The sequence below is a fragment of the Salvelinus fontinalis genome, chromosome 14 (genome assembly GCF_029448725.1).
Source record: "Salvelinus fontinalis isolate EN_2023a chromosome 14, ASM2944872v1, whole genome shotgun sequence".
Lineage (NCBI taxonomy): Eukaryota > Metazoa > Chordata > Actinopteri > Salmoniformes > Salmonidae > Salvelinus > Salvelinus fontinalis.
The window spans coordinates 49,965,231-49,983,723 of record NC_074678.1 but is presented as its reverse complement, the minus strand read 5'-3'; the positions used below and the strand labels follow the sequence as shown (position 1 = coordinate 49,983,723).

Sequence of the window (18,493 nt, the reverse complement as noted above, 5' to 3'; positions counted from 1 at the left end):
CATGATTTCATTTAAAGTACTCCAAAGTTGTATATAATTGATCTTGGCTTCATAATACAGTTTCTTCTTCTTTTTTTTGAGTTTAGTCACATAATTTCTCAATTTGCAGTAAGTAAGCCAGTCAGATGTGTAGCCAGAATGATTAGCCACTCCTTTTTGCCCCATCTCTTTCAACCATACAGTTTTTCATTTCCTCATCAATCCATGGTGCCTTAACAGTTCTAACAGTCAGTTTCTTAACTGGTGCATGTTTATCAATAATTGGAAGAAGCAAATTAATAAATTAATAAATTCATCAAGTGCAGCGTCTGGATGCTCCTCATTAATCACATCAGACCAACAAATATTTTTAACATCATCCACAATGTCACAGCAAAATATGTTGTATGCTCTCTTATACACTATTTTAGGCCCAGCTGTTGGAACTTTGGCTTTCCTGGATATAGCCACTATATTGTGATCACTGCATCCAATGGGTACGGATACAGCTTTAGAACAAAGTTCTACAGTATTAGTAAAAATGTGATCGATACATGTGGATGATCTTGTTCCTGTAGTGTTCGTAAACACCCTGGTAGGTTGATTAATAACCTGAATCAGAATACAGGCACTGGTTACAGTAAGACGCTTCTTCTTGAGGGGACAACTTGATGAAAACCAGTCAATATTCAGGTCCCCAAGAAAGTAGACTTCTCTGTTTACATCACATACTGTACACTATCAAGCATTTCACACACATTATTTCGATACTGACTGTTAGCACTTGGTGGCCTATAGAAACACCCCAAAAGAAAAGGCTTTAGATGTGCCAAGTGAACCTGCAACCACAACACTTCAATAACACTTGACATGAGATCCTCTCTAAGCATTACAGGGATATGGCTCTGAATATATACAGCAACACCTCGCCCATTAGCATTTCTGTCTCTTCTATATATATGCTATATCCTTGTTTTGCTACTGCTGTATCATCAAAATAATTATCTAAGTGAGTCTCAGAAATGGCTAATATATGAATGTCATCTGATGTTAGCAAGTTATTGATTTCATGAACCTTATTTCTAAGGCTACATATATTAATATGGGCTATTTTCAGCCCTTTCCTGGGTAGCTTATCAGCGAGACATAATACTGAAAAGAGCAAACAAAGCAAGAGAAAAAATATACATTCAGCAGTGAATTAATCAATAGGTGTGTGTGTGTGTGTGTGTGTGTGTGTGTGTGTGTGTGTGTGTGTGTGTGTGTGTGTGTGTGTGTGTGTGTGTGTGTGTGTGTGTGTGTGTGCAGCGGGGTTAAAGCTACAAACCCATAGGCTTGGCTCTCTCATCCCTTCCAGGTTTCTGGGAGGGAGGGTGGACAATGAGCCTGTCTTAGCGGATGTAAGCAATGTCTCCACTGCTCTGGCAGCTTTCATGGCTGGGATCAGTTCTTGCCTCTTCTGGCACACAGCTTCAGGATAGTCCTCGTTGAGGAAGATATAAGTTCCTCTCAAGTTCTTGGCTCTTTCCAGAACAGCTACCTTGTCCTTGAACCTCAGGAACTTGAACACCATTGGCCGGGCCTGTCACCTGGGCCGATGGTGGGTTTTCCAGTCCTGTGGGTGCGCTCCACCTCAATCCTCCTGTGGTCCGTCTTCAATTTCTCAGCGATTATTTCCCTCACTTTGTCCTCAGACTCTGCCCAGGTCTCATGTGGAGATTCTGCAATTCCGTCCACAACCATGTTGTTCCGCCTTGATTGTTGACATGGGTTCACATGGGTTCACACATACAACTGATGTCCTCTCTCAATGACTTACATATTGCTGTCATCTTGCCTTTCTCCTGATTCAACTCATCGAGCTGACCCTGGGAGAACTGCAAACTGTTCTTCAAGTCCTGGACCTCTCTGGTCAGGTCGTCCATTCTTTTATTAGTAGAATCGCCAAGTATTTGGACAAAACACTTGAAGCTATTTCTTGTTGTTGTAACAACTGCTTGTAGGTCTCTTTTTGTTTGTTTAAAAGATCCTTCACGTGTGATAGAGAGACACCACTGTCCTCAACGGTACTCCAGCCGGCTTTGGCCTTTGTCATGGTAGCTAGCAACGAAGGTTACGTTGTTACTCCTCGCAGTTCCAGACAGGGCAGGTCACGGGGAAGATTGAAAACAACAAACAGCAGGGATCTAGACAGCCCAAACCCGGGACAAACCGAGGTCCCAGCCACAATGGCTAACTGCTAGCCTGATATGCAGCTAGCTTGATATGCAGCTTGATAATAGCTCCTCAGACCCGTCCTTGGTCGGCATAATCACTGGAAAGAGACAAGCAGTCCCAGCAACTGACGCCAACTGCATTACAGGATCCAAACTAAGAAGCTAGCTAGCTACCAAGAACTTTCCAATACACTTGCAAACAACAAACTTTCCAAACAAACAAAGCCAAGCTCTTCTGCGTTCAACAGGAAGTGACGTGAAAATCGAGAGGACAATAGGATAACAAAGGAGGGAACCTACACAGTCCAGACAGACAGACACTCCAGGCAGACAGACAGTAGCTGAGCCCAGTTCTCAGTGTTGGGCTTCCGGAGCTTTCCGAGAAGAGCAACGGTGGGAGGGGGAATCCCTGACTCGTTCCTACTTCCCAGCATGCATTGGGTCAGAACTGAGACGATTTCCGAGGTGTTAGAGGAGTACTGCAATAACACTCCCGGGCCTGTGCTCAAAATGCCAGGTGAAGACAATGCTCTCACTGTATGCGTCCCAAATGGCACCATAGGGCTCTGGTCAAAAGAAGTTAATTATATAGAGAATAGGGTGCCATTTGGCACGTAACCACTGAGCCCTCGCCTTCCTGAGCCGCTGCATTAGCTGTGCCTCCTCTACCAGGCTGCTGGGCTAAATCCTTTCATCAAGAGAGGATAACTCAGCTTTATTGCAGGTCCTAAGACACAGCCCTCTCTCTTAAAGGGTATATGCAATGTCTGGCGGTGATATCATATTTTCCCCATGGGAGTATGGTGGTGAAAGTCTGGTGACACAATAATGATGTCCATATAGGTCCGTAGATCTAGTGTATAGGTAGATCTCATGTTAGCCTGGTCCTAGATCTGTTTATGCAACCACAGGAGTTGGCTAAACAGTACAAACAGATCTGGGACCAGGCTAGTGTTTGGTGGCTTTGCGAAGGAAAAACGATGCAAAGAGGGAGTTTTTTTTAAATTTTCAACCAACATGTTGTTTCAATACAATGATGAAACTTTGCAAGTTAGCAGCGTGCAGGGACTTCTTTTCTTAACCATAAACATGCTAAGTAACACATTTCAGTGGTACCCCAGAGGTGGTAGCCACACAAATATTTTGGAATATGCTTGCCAAATTAATGACAAAGGTTACCTTGGAAGAAAGAAAACACAATGTGATAAAAATTTATCACACGCGGAATCGTAAAATAAAAATGGACGAATTATTTCATGTGCCTCCCATTTACAAATGCCAGGCTGCCGCTCCGTGTGATCAATTATGAATGAGCTGAGCCTTAGGCATTGTAATGCCAGCCCACTGCAGTGGCAGTAAGGAGAGCGAGAGAGAGCGAGAGAAAGAGAGAGATTGATAGAGAGTGAGAGAGAGATTTATAAAGAATGAGAGAGAAAGAGAGAGAGAGTGAGACAGAGGGAGAGAAACATGCATCTGGTCTGTGGAGGACATTAAGACTAGCACCACGGGAGGCTGGTTGTAATCCCCTTAACAACACAAGGTACCAGCTTGGGAGTCGGACACCCACACACCTACAGACCCAGGATACTGTGTTATATGCTGACATTGTTAGGTACAAATAATGGTGTTGGTCTGAATTAGAAAGAACACCGCTGACACGTCTCACACCTACACGCAGGCCCATGTGCGCATGGAGACACGCGCAGACACGCGCAGACACGCGCACACAAACACACACAGGGCTCTTACCTGCAGTGGACAGAGATGGGTCCGTCTTGGCCGAACTGCTCCTTAGTTTTGTGCACCTGGCCTATGAAGTCTATGAAGCCCTCCCCTGACTTGGGCACCCCCTGCTCCGGCCAATCAGTGAACTGGAACTGCCGCACTGTCCTGGACTGCCCATCCTGAGAAAGGGAAAGAGAAAAAGAATGGATGGAAAGGGTAAGAGAGATAAGGAAGAGAGGGATGGAGTGAAGGAGAAAGAGGAGGATTGAGAAAACGGGAACGAGAGGAGGATGTAAGGGGAGAGAAGGGATTGGGTCAGTAAAAACCAAGATCCTTCACTTTACGTCCTCTGTGTCACAGACTCTCTCATTGTCCACGATGATGACCACATACCAAGCAAACAAACGGATTCAGGAACAGAAACACTAACTGTTTCACTACACACCCCAGAGAGAAACTTGATCTGGGGTCAGCGAACCGCCAAGTCCCAACGCTGTCCCTATCTGGGTCTAGTAGACCGCTCAATAACAAGAACGGGTCCAGTTCAACTTCACCCTCACACAACACCACAATGACCCGTCTCCCCTGACGTCCATCTGACAGTCTATCAGTTCTCCTTTTCTCTCTTAACTATTTTCTCCCTTTCTCTCCCTCTCCAACAGTCTTTCCTTTCTTTCACTTTCTCCCTCTCCCTCCCTCCCTGCCCCCCTCTCTCTCTCTGCCTCTCTTTCGTTTTAGCTTGTCATTTCTTCGGTGGAATAAGTCCCGGTTAGAGGAAATCAATAGGGCATTTGGCGTGACAAGCGTCCTCTTCTAAACATTGTGTTAAACGGGGTAATCCTGGATGGGGGACTGATGGATGGAGGGACCTGGCATGCAAAAAACGACATGCAACCAGGAAGGGAGGAAGACCAATTTGGTGTGGCCACCCACATCGATGCAGACTGGACTTATACCAATCGAGAAAATTGCTTTATTTGAATCTCTGCCCGAAGAGTAGTCAATTATGGTGGTGTCTTAATCTCAGTAGTCGACTGGAAGAGAAAGGAAACGGTCTCTGAATTTGAATTTGGCAACTGAGGCTGAGGATACGATACAGAACCAAAGGCTACGTCCTTATACTCCTCAAACACGCCCTAGTCCTTAGCCTTGTCTTCTTCCTTGATGACCACTGATCATTGAACAGTGTTGATAGGGTTCCACTATGCTGCTTATAACTATCAAGTGATTTCAGGTCCATTGTCAGGAAAGGAGACATGGAAAAGAGGAAAGGAGAGGAGGCTGGCTGTATGTTTCATTGGAACCTAGCCGTACTACACTGAACAAAAATATAAACGCAATATGTAAACGCAAAGTGTTGGTCCCATGTTTCATGAGCTGAAATAAAAGATTCCCAAAATGTTCCATTTGCACAAAAAGCTTATCTATTTCAATTTTGTGGACACATTTGTTTACATCCATGTTAATGAGCATTTTTTCCTTTGCCAAGATATGTTGCATATCAAAAAGCTGATGAAACAGCATGATCATTACACAGGTGCACCTTGTGCTGGGGGACAATAAAAGGCCACTCTAAAATGTGCAGTTTTGTCAATTTGGCAGTAGGTCCAAACAGCCTCACAACCACAGACCACGTTTATGGGTTTGTGCGGGCGAGCGGTTTACTGTTGTCAACATCGTGAACAGAGTGCCCCATGGTGGCGGTGGGGTTATGGAATGGGAAGGCATAAGCTATAGACAACGAACACAATTGCATTTTAGTGATGGCAATTTGAACGCACAGAGAGACGTGACGAGATTCTGAGGCCCATTGACATGCCATTCATTCTCCGCCATCACCTCATGTTTCAGCATGATAATGCACAGCCCCATGTCGCAAGGCTCTACACAATTCCCGGGAATTTGAAAATGTCCCAGTTCTTTCATGGCCTGCATAATCACCAGAGATGTCACCCATTGGGAATGTTTGGGATGGTCTGGATCGCCGTGTACGGCAGCGTGTTCCAGTTCCCGCCAATATCCAGCAACTTCGCACAGCCATTGAAGAGAACATTCCACAGGCCATAAATCAGCAGCCTGGTCAACTCTATGCGAAGGAGATGTCAGGCCGCATGAGGCAAGGGGTGGTCACACCAGATACTGACTGGTTTTCTGATCCACGACCCTACCTTTCTTTTGAAGGTACTGTATCTGTGACCAACAGATGCATATCTGTATTCCCAGTCATGTGAAATCCATAGATTAGGGCCTAATGAATTTATTTCAATTGACTGACCTCCTTATATGAACTGTATCACAGTCAAATCTTTGAAATTGTTGCATGTTGCATTTATAGTTTTGTCCAGTATAAATGGAGTCCCAAGCAAAAGGCTAAGAAATCCTAATACTCTCCAAAACACTCCCTAGTCCCTAGCCTTGTCTCATTTCCTTGACGACTATTCTTCAGACTCATCAGTGTAAAAAGTGTCTTTCATTTGACTGCCACAAGCCACTGTTTTCTCTTATCTCTCGCTCACCATTCTGTCGCCTTTCTTTACCTTTGTTTTCCCACTTTAAACCTCGTTTGAAAACGTTTCGCCTCCCCGCACGGATTAAAAGCGAAGGAGGAGAAAAACCAACAACAACACAATTAATGAAGCGCGCAGAGACAAATCTAAATAAATACATTTAACACACAACCTTAGGGTCTGCGCACTGTGTCAAATTGTGTGATTAAATACGTGACTGCCTCGCTAGCAGAGACAACTCAAGTGTGGAGTCTCTGCTATTGCATGCGCACGTACACGCGCACGCACACACACACAACCCGACCCTTTCCACACAGGCACACCAACCACCTCCCATTCCCTCCTCCTCTCTCCCACCCGCCCACCTCTCGCTACCCTCTCTCGCTCCTTTCCTCGTCCGTCTCCCTCTCTTCCTCCAGTCGTCTCTGATTAGAGGTTCCTTTCATTTCTTAGGGAGACCTTACGTGTGCGGCCCAACCTGATTACTGGAGTGGGCCGCTTTGATGATTCAATCACAATTAACACAGCCTAGAATCACCGCTGCAGCTGCCGCTCCAGTCCACCTTTCCCAGGCGTGTGTGTGTGTGTGTGTGTGTGTGGTAGGGGAAGGTATAGTTTGTGTGTGTGGTACCTAGAGCACCAGCTTAAGCAGCATTTATGTCTAATCTGCCCAGTGGGAGTTGCAGGGGGCTGAGTGCTAGGCCAGTGTGTAAAGTGTTTTTTTCCCCAGACCAACATGAGTGCTCCTAACTAACCGCCATGCTGGCTCAAGCAGCAATCCAACATGTCCGCCAGTCCCAGGTGGGCTAGTGTTCTGCAGTGCAGTTACTGCTACATTGGACACAAAATGGTAGCCTGTACTGTAGAATGGGCCTTAGTGCTTAAACAGACCACGGACAATCATATTATCATAGAACTGGTTGTGGTCTCATTGCACTGTACGCTCCTTCATCAGGTCAAAACTCTCTCTGGGTTTAAATATAATCATTAATAGGGGCGATCTGGGATCCTCTCCAACCCAATCCCCCAGGTGTTCACCAAAACCGTGGCGGAGTGGCCACTTTGTTGTTGTTTGAACTACAGATTGCCCCTTTAAAGGTGGTATAAGGAGCAATCATACGAGCATACTCATGACACATACCCTATCAGCACTGTATTGTCATGTGATGGAGGAAAATGGCCTCAATCAGTTTGCTTTCTCAAGCCTCGCTGATGATACAGGCGAAAGGTTGAATGGAACATAACACGAGGCATGCAGACTGAGTAGGACAGTCTCAATTCGTCGGGGCATGGACTTTACAAGGTGTCGAAAGCATTCAGGATCCTGGCCCATGTTGACTCCAATGCTTCCCACAGCTGTGTCAAGTTGGCTGGATGTCCTTTGGGTGGTGGACCATTCTTGATACACACGGGACACTGTTGAAACTACTTGTGTCTTGCCCATTCACCCTCTGACCGGTGCACACACACCATCCTTGCCTCAATTGTTTCAAGGCTTAAAAATCCTTCTTTAACCTGTCTCCTCCCCTTCATCTACAATGATTGAAGTGGATAGGAACAAGTGACATTATAGCTTTCACCTGGATCCACCTGGTCAGTCTATGTCATGGAAAGAGCAGGTGTTCTTAATGTTTCGTACACTCAGTGTATAGGACAGTAGCGTTTCTAGACACAGAATCAATGGGAGGGAGGCATGAATAGAAACAGAATGTGTCATCTCTAAGAAAAGGACACACGTATGGACACACACACACACACACACAAACACACACTCACCCTGGCATCGGTGACTTTGAACTCCCGGAGGATGTACTGGGGCATGTTGTACTCGGCCATGGGGTCCACCACAAAGTACTGGTACCTGGCCGAACGCTCAGCGGGCCAGTACTGATGGCACTTCTCCTGTGAACACAGAGAGAGACACACACACATGTGAGGGGGCATAGGATAAATAGATAGATCTTTGAGATGAACGTGAATACATAGACTACAGTCAGCGCAGGTTTAGCATGTGCTCCGTTTGTCATTTGGGTAGTAGTACAGACTGTACTACAGGGGATAACTGAATGATGGACAGAGAGAAGAATGCTTGAGTGGGTCTGTGTGTCTGTGAGTGAGAGAGTGAGAGAGATAAAGTGTCTCCTACCCTGCCCATCTCTCGGAGTTTGGTGAGCATGACTACGATGGTAGAGTTGTTCTCCCACAGCATCCTCCAGAAGTCTTCTGTGGTCTCTGCCAACGGGCCCTGCGTGGCGATGTAAGCCTTCTGTTGCCTGGCAACACATACACACACTCAGGTCAGACATGTAGTGTGGTGAGTCAGACAGACAGAGAGACAGTCATAGTTGCATGCACACACACACACACACACACACACACACACACACACACACACACACACACACACACACACACACACACACACACACACACACACACACACACACACACACACACACACACACACCCCTCCGTCTTTCTCTCTCTTCCCCACCCCCACACCCATTCCACCTACCTGTATCCGTCGATGAAGCTGGCGTTGATGTAGTCGGAGCCCTCAAGGCCCCTGATGGGCTGCAGGCAGACGCGGGTGGTCTCGTAGGGCATGATGTTCACCAGACGGTTCTTGAACTTGTTGCAGGGCAGGTTGGCACTGATGAATCTGGACGTGTGTGCCTTGGAATTGGCCAGGCGCTGTAGAGGAGGAGGAGTTGGAGGATTGGACGGAGGGATGAAGGGAGGGATGGCGAGAGGGAGCGGTGGAGGGATGAGGGAAGATGGGTGAGAAGAGAGGGAGAGGGACATGGAGAGGGAGGGAGAGGGGTAGGGGGAAGAGGGGAGAGAAGAGAGGGAAGGAGGGAGAGAGGGAGAGGGACATGGAGAGGGAGGGAGAGGGGTAGGGGGAAGAGGGGAGAGAAGAGAGGGAAGGGAGGAGAGAGGGAGAGGGACATGGAGAGGGAGGGAGAGGGGTAGGGAGAGATAGGAATGAATGTCACATGGAACGAGAGTCAAAAGGATAGAAAGTGGTAGAGAGAGAAGGAGAGCGAGAGATGGAAGACTACAGAGTAATAAAGAACTGTGAGATCTTATCTGAGCAAGACAGAGCTGAGCCAGAGACGATGGCTGAAGCACCTTAAAAATGCAGACACATCTATTTGATGAATGATTTCATAATGTATGGCTGGATGGAGCAATCAAAGAACACAGTCTTTAATCTACTCCCCATTTCCTTTTCACATCCCTGTGTACTTTGCAACGTGCAGTCTTGTGTGAGGTGCTATCAGGTAAAAGAGTACGACTTGAAGCACTGCTCTGTGCTACTGTAACAAGCTAGCATCAAACAGAAACTGGAGAGGTGTGTTTCTATGAGGCAGTAAACCCGTCTGCAAAAAGTGGGTCACTTTAAGTCTTTGATAATGGGAGTCTGGTATATGCTCTGCACACAGTCGAGCACACAGTCACACAGAATACATTTGAGCAGGCCCGTGCACACACACACAGTGTCATGATCCAAATTGGGACCTGTACTGACAAATGACCATCAAAGGGACCATCACGGCAGTTTGTGGGTCAGTCTGTCTGACAATATCATCCCTCACACACACGCACACCTCACCCCCCTCTTCTCCCTATTCACTCCTTTGACCTTGATGTCTTCTGTGTGTAAGCTATACTTTTTCTGACAGCCTCTCTCTATCCCTTCTCAATCTTTCTCTCGGCCTAACTCTCGCTACTCCTTCCTCCCTCCCTAAAATGTCTCTCACTCATTCCCTCAATGTAATTGTTTCTCTCTCCCTCTCCCCCTCTCTTTCTCCCTCACACCCCTCTTCTCTCTCCATCTCTCTTTCGGTGCCAAAAGCCCAGACTGTCATTGCCACTTGGATTTGGGTCAACCCCCCTGTCCACATCCCATCCTCTCTTCCCTCTCTCCTTTCTTCCCTTTGATCCCCCTTTAACAGAGGCAACTGGAATGAGACTGGCTGGCAAGGCGCCCAGATCTGTTACTACACCAAACTCCGGGGGGAGAGTGTGGATTGGAAAACCAACCAATCTGGCAACCCGTCCTTGTTTCGCTTCCTCCCTAAGGGCAGAGACGCACCTAGGTAACCTCTAGTCAAAGAAACAACCTTAGTTTCCCCTTTCCACCGGGAGTTCTGGATGATACTGTACTTATGTTCTCTGTCATGTAGCCTACCACTACCATAATGCTAAGCAGGATGGGCGGGATTTGCATTTTTTTTGGGACTATTCCATTGGTTGCATTGGGCCAGGCAAGCTTGATCAAGCATAGCTGAAGCGTCGTTTGAAAGAAAATAAATAGTATTTGAACCTAGGTCTGGTGTGCAGTCGTAAGTAAACAAAGGCATAAATATTGCTATGGACAACTGCACTGATCTCAAGCCTATAGACCAGGGTTTCCCAAACTCTGTCCAAGGGACCCCAAGGGGCCCACGTTTTGGTTTTTGCCCTAGCACTATACATCTGATTCAAATAATCAAGTAATCATCAAGTTTTGATTATTTGAATCAGCTGTGCAGTCCTAGGGAAAAAAAACTAAACGAGCCTCTAAGACTTTGGCGGCCATGAAAATTGTCAAGCAAATAACAGCCGGTCTCAGGGTAATTGACCGTTATTTAACATAAACACATTTAGCATCTCCTGGCTCCATGCATAACCTATATGCCACTGATGCAGACCTTTGGAACATCTGCATTTAATAGAGCCTACACCGTCTATTTCAGAAGAACAGAATAGCATACTCTGAGTTGTCCTTATGTTAGGCCCTGATCTGGCTATGCCATATGGCTGTGGGCTACACAAGTTAATTTAGCAGACAAGATTTGCTTAGAATTTCGTGGCATAATTTGATAATATTTTACGAAGAATACAATTGAACATAGCTGAAAATAAAATAGAAAGGATATTTTCTCCAAACGATTTGCGGCACAGCCTTTGTGTAGCTGTAAATGCACCCTAAAAAGTTGTGCCCTTGGGCTGAATATAATAACTAGAAATCCCTTCTCCCGGCAGCATGCTCTGAAGCACCTCTCACTCACATGGCTCTCTCAGATATCTCAATTCTTATTAGCCAACGCCCGTCATGTAAACGGGTTATCTCACATGGCTACAAGTAAACATGGCTCTCCATCATGTGATCGGGACTTTCTCACAGGCTACAAGTGAAGACAGACACATCGGGGACGCAACTGTGCCAGTCCTTATTGAATTCCGAGGCGCATATTGAAAATGTTGGAAGAACTGTCTACATTTACTTTTCGTCAGTCAACAAGATGAGTAGGCCTAACGAACGGAAAAATCACAAGTATATGTTAATATACTACCACCCCCCATAGTACAAAATTTGACCTATTATATTCTGTGCGAGAAATAAATATTCCCAACTTAGTCTGGGACAGTTGTGAGTTGCGATAGATCCCAGATTAATACAACCACAAACATCAAAAAAACATTTTAAAAGCAATGAGGCTGACGCAACAGATCAGAACTTTTAGCTTAAACTGTTGATAAACTATTAGGCTATTTCTTCACAGCCAGCAGCATACCACCCTGCATACCACTGCTGGCTTGCTTCTGAAGCTAAGCAGGGTTGGTCCTGGTCAGTCCCTGGATGGGAGACCAGATGCTGCTGGAAGTGGTGTTGGAGGGCCAGTAGGAGGCACTCTTTCCTCTGGTCTAAAAAATATCCCAATGCCCCAGGGCAGTGATTGGGGACACTGTCCTGTATAGGGTGCCGTCTTTCGGATGGGACGTTAAACGGGTGTCCTGACTCTCTGAGGTCATTAAAGATCCCATGGCACTTATTGTAAGAGTAGGGGTGTTAACCCCGGTGTCCTGGCTAAATTCCCAATCTGGCCCTCAAACCATCATGGTCACCTAATAATCCCCAGTTTACAATTGGCTCATTCCTGGAAATAGCGGGAAAACACCATCTCAAAAGTGACCGCAAATGCCTTTATGCAAGTAATGCTAATGGTGGATTTTTATGATAAAAATGATCTTCCCCAAACTTGAAACACGCTGCACATGTATGCCAGTTATGCTCTACACCCGTTGTAAAACGGATTAATGTGCTTAATTTTAAGACGTTATTTGGCCACTTTAGTTGAGATAGAAGACGTCTCAAAACATATAGGCCTATGGCTAGGCTACATCGGGCGTGCGAATACGATTTGAAAAAGTCTCAAAAAAAGGTATGCGATGTTTCTTGCCTTAACAGCACACAAGCTGAGCATCATTCACAAGTGATAATATATCATATGGTCAGCCATCAGACTATTCGTAATTTAATCTTGTCTTTACGTACAGTGCCTTCAGAAAGTGTTCAGACCCCTTGACTTTTCCCCCATTTTGTTACGTTACAGCCTTATTCTAAAATTGATTAAATCATTTCCCCCCTAATCAATCTACACACAATACCACATAATGACAAAGCAAATAAAGGTTTACATTGTTTTTGCAAATTTATTTAAAAAAAATTAAAACATAAATTCCTTATTTACATAAATATTCAGACCCTTTGCTATGAGACTTGAAATTGAGCTTTCCATTGATCACCCTTGAAATGTTACAGCTTGATTGGAATCCACATGTGTGAAATTCAATTGATTGGACATGATTTAGAAAAGCACACACCTGTCTATATAAGGTCCCACAGTTGACAGTGCATGTCAGAGCAAAAACCAAACCACGAGGTCAAAGGAATTGTCCGTAGAGTAGCCAGTCAGAAGCCACTCCTTAGTAAAAGGCACATGACAGTCTGCTTGGAGTTTGCCAAAAGGTGCCTAAAGGACTGTCAGACTATGAGAAATAAGATTCTCTGGTCTGATGAAACCAAGATTGAACTCTTTGGCTTGAATGCCAAACGTCACGTCTGGAGGAAAGGCCTACTCATCTTGTTGACCGATGAAAAGTAAATGTAGACAGTTCTTCTAACATCTCTCTCCAACATCTCTATTTTATCTGTTTTAGAATAAGGCCGTAATGTAACAAAATGTGGAACAAGTCAAGGGGTCTGAATACTTTCTGAATGCATTGTGTACTAAATAATATGTGACTTTTGTTTTGATTTAGGATTGGACCATTATCATGCAACTGTCTCAAAACAGGGGAAGGAGAAAAAACACATGTCATCTATGCACTTAAATAAGGAATGGAGAACGCTTTTCCCATGGTTCATTTTCATGCCAGCCAGGTAGGCTATACTCCCTTTGTAAAGATAAGCAATGTGCTTAATATTAGAGAAGTTGAGAAATAAATATTGTAGGCCTAGCCTATAGAAAGCTGATGGAACCCTCCTCTTTTTAATAGAGGCCATCAAAACTCGGTTATCTCCCTCATTGCATGGAAATGTTGCGCACCATGTGCCTCTGAGCTCTCATGAAGTGTTTGATTTTCGATTACATTGCATTGATTCCAGAATGATTAGAGGGACACTAGAGTGCTGAGCACCAGGCAGTTAGCACAGTTTGGTAGGCTACTAATGACCATCAGCAGCATCAGAGCTTGGAGAAGCCCAGTTACCGTGACTAAACGGTCATTTGACCGCGGGGCATGACTCGTGACCGCCTATGTGGCGGTAATATGGTCACCGTAACAGCCCTTCGTGCACCCCTTGGGGTCCCAAGGACCGAGTTTGGGAAACGCTGACTAACTGTCGCAGCAACTCCTTTCTAAGACGCAGTAACGTCTCTCTGTTCATTAGTGAGAGGACCCTCCTGCTTGCCCTCGCCGTTTCGCCTCGCCATGCGTCAACATGAACTATTAAATGACACCTTCTCACTAACGCTCTCGCGCTACGAACACCGCTGCCCGCCGCTATTTATCCGGCGCGACTGCATACCTCTCAGTACCGTTATCCCTATTACAGACGGGGCTGTAGTTGTTCGAGATTATATCGTGGTACACTGTAGCAAATGTCTTGGATGAAACCGTCATCATTATTGTTTCTTCGAGCGGCGAGATGATAAATGGCATTGGGAATATTACAAATGATTCTGAGGCGAGATAGGGGCATGTACATGTGTAATTCAAGGTCAAGTGTATCGTTGTGCAAAGGGGGAACAACAAAGTTCGGATAGTATTGGATCATCGGTCTCTCGCTTAGTGTTTGGCCACATTCCATGCACTTCCGTGTTCGGATAACGGGTTCTCACCGCAGCAGTTATTTGTTAAGTTTAAATTCATCGCTTTATGCCTTTTCAGAATAATCCTTCATTTGGAGTCTATACACTGATCACAAAGCTGCTCTATCTGGAGAATATTATTTGATATCCTTGAGAAATGGATTCACAACGAAGACAAAGAGCAGAGAGCTTAAGTGTTCAATTCCTAGCTTTTATAAAAGGCAAAGCTATTGAGTGGTGTGAGCAAACACTGACTGAATGTCTGAGGTTAAGGCTCACATGACTGAGGTATAATAAACTCTCTATAAACATTTGTACCTCCATGAATTGGGTGAGATATCGACATGCCCATTTTAATGCGGCGTTATGAAATATATACAAGTCAATATATATTTTCAAATGTTTCCAAGGCCATTTCAATTTAAACGTTAGTGTTTTACCTCTTGGCTCAAAGATATCATGGATGTGACAGAGCACTGAGAGCAACTGAAGATAAAAACGAAATGTTGCTCCTCCACATAATTGATGGTTTCGTATTAGTAGGCCTAAAACCTAAATAAGCCTCAATTTTGTGCCTTTCCCCACATGTCTTTTGTACCTACATGTCTATGGCCTACCTTAAACTCCGGCTCCGCACCACTCTACCAAACAAATGTCCTCCATTTCGTACCTTCCCCAGCCTCCCCACCCCCAGTGCCCCCATACCCTATCTACACCCCCTACCTTAAACTCAGGCTCCGCACCACTCTACCAAACAAACGTCCTCCATTTCGTACCTTCCCCAGCCTCCCCACCCCCAGCTCCCCTATACCCTGTCTACACCCCCTACCTTAAACTCCAGCTCCATGCCGGTGACGTGCTCGCCCGTCTCCACCTGGGCCAGCTTCTGGATGTAGGAGTACAGGCTCCTGGCCGCCACCTCCGTGTTGCCGCACGCCACCGCCTCCAGCAGCGCGTCGTGGATGAAGCTGTACTGGTCCTCCGTCTGCACCATGTAGTTCCGCTGCGAGCGCATCAGCGTCACGTGGCCGTAGATGTCCACCGTCTTCTCGTGCTTGATGCGCTCCAGCATGGCGTCGATCACGATGAAGCAGCCCGTCCTCCCGACGCCCGCACTGGGAGATGAGGAGAGAGCGGGGGGGGGGGGGGGGGGGCAAGAGAGGAGAGTGGGGAGAGAGAGAACATTAGAGATTGTTCTCGAAAAATCACGTCAGACCGAACAGATACAATTTCATCACAGATGAGAGATTTGAGCGATTGAGACTTCTCGTCTGTCGTTCCCCGCTTTGACAACGTCTGCTTGATCCAGTCATGCTAGTACATTCACATCGCAGCGGTCATTCTGCAGGCACTAATACGAGTGGGTTTGAATAGGATTTTGAAATGCGAAGGATGGCGGGATGCAAGGGCCCAGGGAGGGAGGTGGTGAAGAAGAGAGGGATGATAGAAGAACAAACAGAGGGTTGGGAGAGAGAGGGTGGACCAGGAGAAAGACGCAGAACAAAGAGAGGAAGAGATTGGGGGGGGGGGGGGGACGTGAAGGAGAGACATAGTTAATAAGGAGCGAGTGTGTGTGTCTGTGTGTGTGTGTGTGTGTTTGTGTGTGAGTGACTCAGAGCCCCGCAGTCTAGTGTTAACACACTTTACTCACCACTACTACCGTTATACCAGCACTGCATGACTGGATCTATGCACTGAACTGTACAAACGCACACACACACACACACACACACACACACACGCACACACACACACACACACACACTCCGATGTGTATCGTGTGTATTGTAAAGTGTATTGCTCACGCTGTTGAACAGTGGTTGTGTCTCACCCCCTGACTTGGGAGGGCAACTGTACAGGTTCCCACCGACATGGTAGGTTCCCACCGACAACTCGCCTGGTTGAACCCTTGTTTGTTGCCATGGCAGTAAACTACTTCGTACATTGAATTCAGAGCATGCATACTGTGAGTGAGGATATCTTTCCAATAAATATGAATGATTGATCTACTCCCATGCTGTGTGTGAACAAAGATACTGTAAGTATGGATGGAATCCTAACGGTGCACTTCAAATCAGCCGTCTACGGACGTCGATGGAATATCGAGGTTACGACTTGGTCTCTGTACTCTGAGGAATAAGGAACTGTTTCTTTCAAGTGCTGGGTCCGTAGTTTATTGGAAGAAAGTGAGGAGACCTTGACACGGGCTCTGCAGTAACACACCTCGTTCAACAAACCTAGTTGAATCCTTATGGAGTCTAGTTAACCCAGTTGAATCCTTATGGAGTCTAGTTAACCCAGTTGAATCCTTATGGAGTCTAGTTAACCCAGTTGAATCCTTATGGAGTCTAGTTAACCCAGTTGAATCCTTATGGAGTCTAGTTAACCCAGTTGAATCCTTATGGAGTCTAGTTAACCTAGTTGAATCCTTATGGAGTCTAGTTAACCTAGTTGAGTCCTTATGGAGTCTAGTTAACCTAGTTGAGTCCTTATGGAGTCTAGTTAACCTAGTTGAATCCTTACGGAGTCTAGTTAACCTAGTTGAGTCCTTATGGAGTCTAGTTAACCTAGTTGAGTCCTTATGGAGTCTAGTTAACCTAGTTGAGTCCTTATGGAGTCTAGTTAACCTAGTTGAGTCCTTATGGAGTCTAGTTAACCCAGTTGAGTCCTTATGGAGTCTAGTTAACCTAGTTGAGCCCTTATGGAGTCTAGTTAACCTAGTTGAATCCTTATGGAGTCTAGTTAACCCAGTTGAATCCTTATGGAGCCTAGTTAACCTAGTTGAATCCTTATGGAGTCTAGTTAACCTAGTTGAGTCCTTATGGAGTCTAGTTAACCTAGTTGAATCCTTATGGAGTCTAGTTAACCTAGTTGAGTCCTTATGGAGTCTAGTTAACCTAGTTGAGTACTTATGGAGTCTAGTTAACCTAGTTGAGTCCTTATGGAGCCTAGTTAACCTAGTTGAGTCCTTATGGAGTCTAGTTAACCTAGTTGAGTCCTTATGGAGTCTAGTTAACCTAGTTGAATCTCATCCTAGTTGAGTCCGAAAGCTGGATCGAATCTCCGAGCTGACAAGGTCAAAATCGGTCGTTCTGCCCCTGAGCAAGGCAGTTAACCCTCTGTTCCCCGGGCGCCCATGACGTGGATGTTGTTTAAGGCAGCCCCCCGCACCTCTCTGATTCAGAGGGGTTGGGTTAAATGCGGAAGACACATTTCAGTTGAATGCATTCAGTTGTACAACTGACTAAGTCGTTGAATGGGGTGAAACAAAAACCTGCACCAAACAGTGTGTGGCCAGCCAGAAGTATTATTTTCATATACTATATACCCTGCGGTGAAATCTGTCCACTATCTGTAGCTGTGTAGTGTGTTCATGTGTGTGTGTGTGTGTGTGTGTACCAACCTGCAGTGGGCGATGATGGGGCCTGCGTCAGGGGGGTTACAGGTCTTGACTCTGCGTAGGAAGGCCAGGAAGGGGGTGGGGTACTCAGGGACCCCGTGGTCAGGCCACGCCGTGAACTGGAACTGACGTACCTCCCGCTTCTCACTGGAACCATTCTGGAGGGGCAGAAGAGAGAGATGCGGGTTAATTCAACGTGTGTGTGTGTGTGTGTGTTTGGGTGTGGGTGGGTGGGATGGGGGGTAATTGAACGTGTGTGTGTGCGGGGGTTAATTCAACATTTGAATGTGTGTGTGTGTGTGTGTGTGTGGGGGGGGGGGGGGGTATTTAAAATGTGTGTGTGTGTGGGGGGGGTTAATTCAACGTGTGTGTGGGGGGAGGGTAATTCAACGTGTGTGTGTGTGTGGGGGTTAATTCAACATTTGAATGTGTGTGTGTGTGGGGGGGGGGGGTAATTCAACGTGTGTGTGGGGGGAGGGTAATTCAGTGTGTGTGTGAGTGAAACAGCTCTGATTTCAAGCC

The 18,493-nt window shown here is 46.0% G+C and overlaps 1 protein-coding gene across 19 annotated transcripts in view; it reads right to left on the bottom strand.

Moving 5' to 3' along the window:
- Positions 1-18,493, bottom strand: part of LOC129811066 (receptor-type tyrosine-protein phosphatase S-like) — a 278,327-nt gene that overhangs the window by 10,167 nt on the left and 249,667 nt on the right. For all 19 annotated transcript variants that reach the window (XM_055862203.1, XM_055862204.1, XM_055862195.1 and 16 more), the window contains 6 exons: positions 17,975-18,129; positions 15,401-15,686; positions 8,943-9,121; positions 8,574-8,700; positions 8,204-8,329; positions 3,945-4,099 (listed from right to left, as the gene is read on the bottom strand). In XM_055862203.1, the coding sequence (XP_055718178.1) occupies positions 3,945-4,099; positions 8,204-8,329; positions 8,574-8,700; positions 8,943-9,121; positions 15,401-15,686; positions 17,975-18,129 (1,028 nt within the window). The remainder of the gene's footprint in view (positions 1-3,944; positions 4,100-8,203; positions 8,330-8,573; positions 8,701-8,942; positions 9,122-15,400; positions 15,687-17,974; positions 18,130-18,493) is intronic.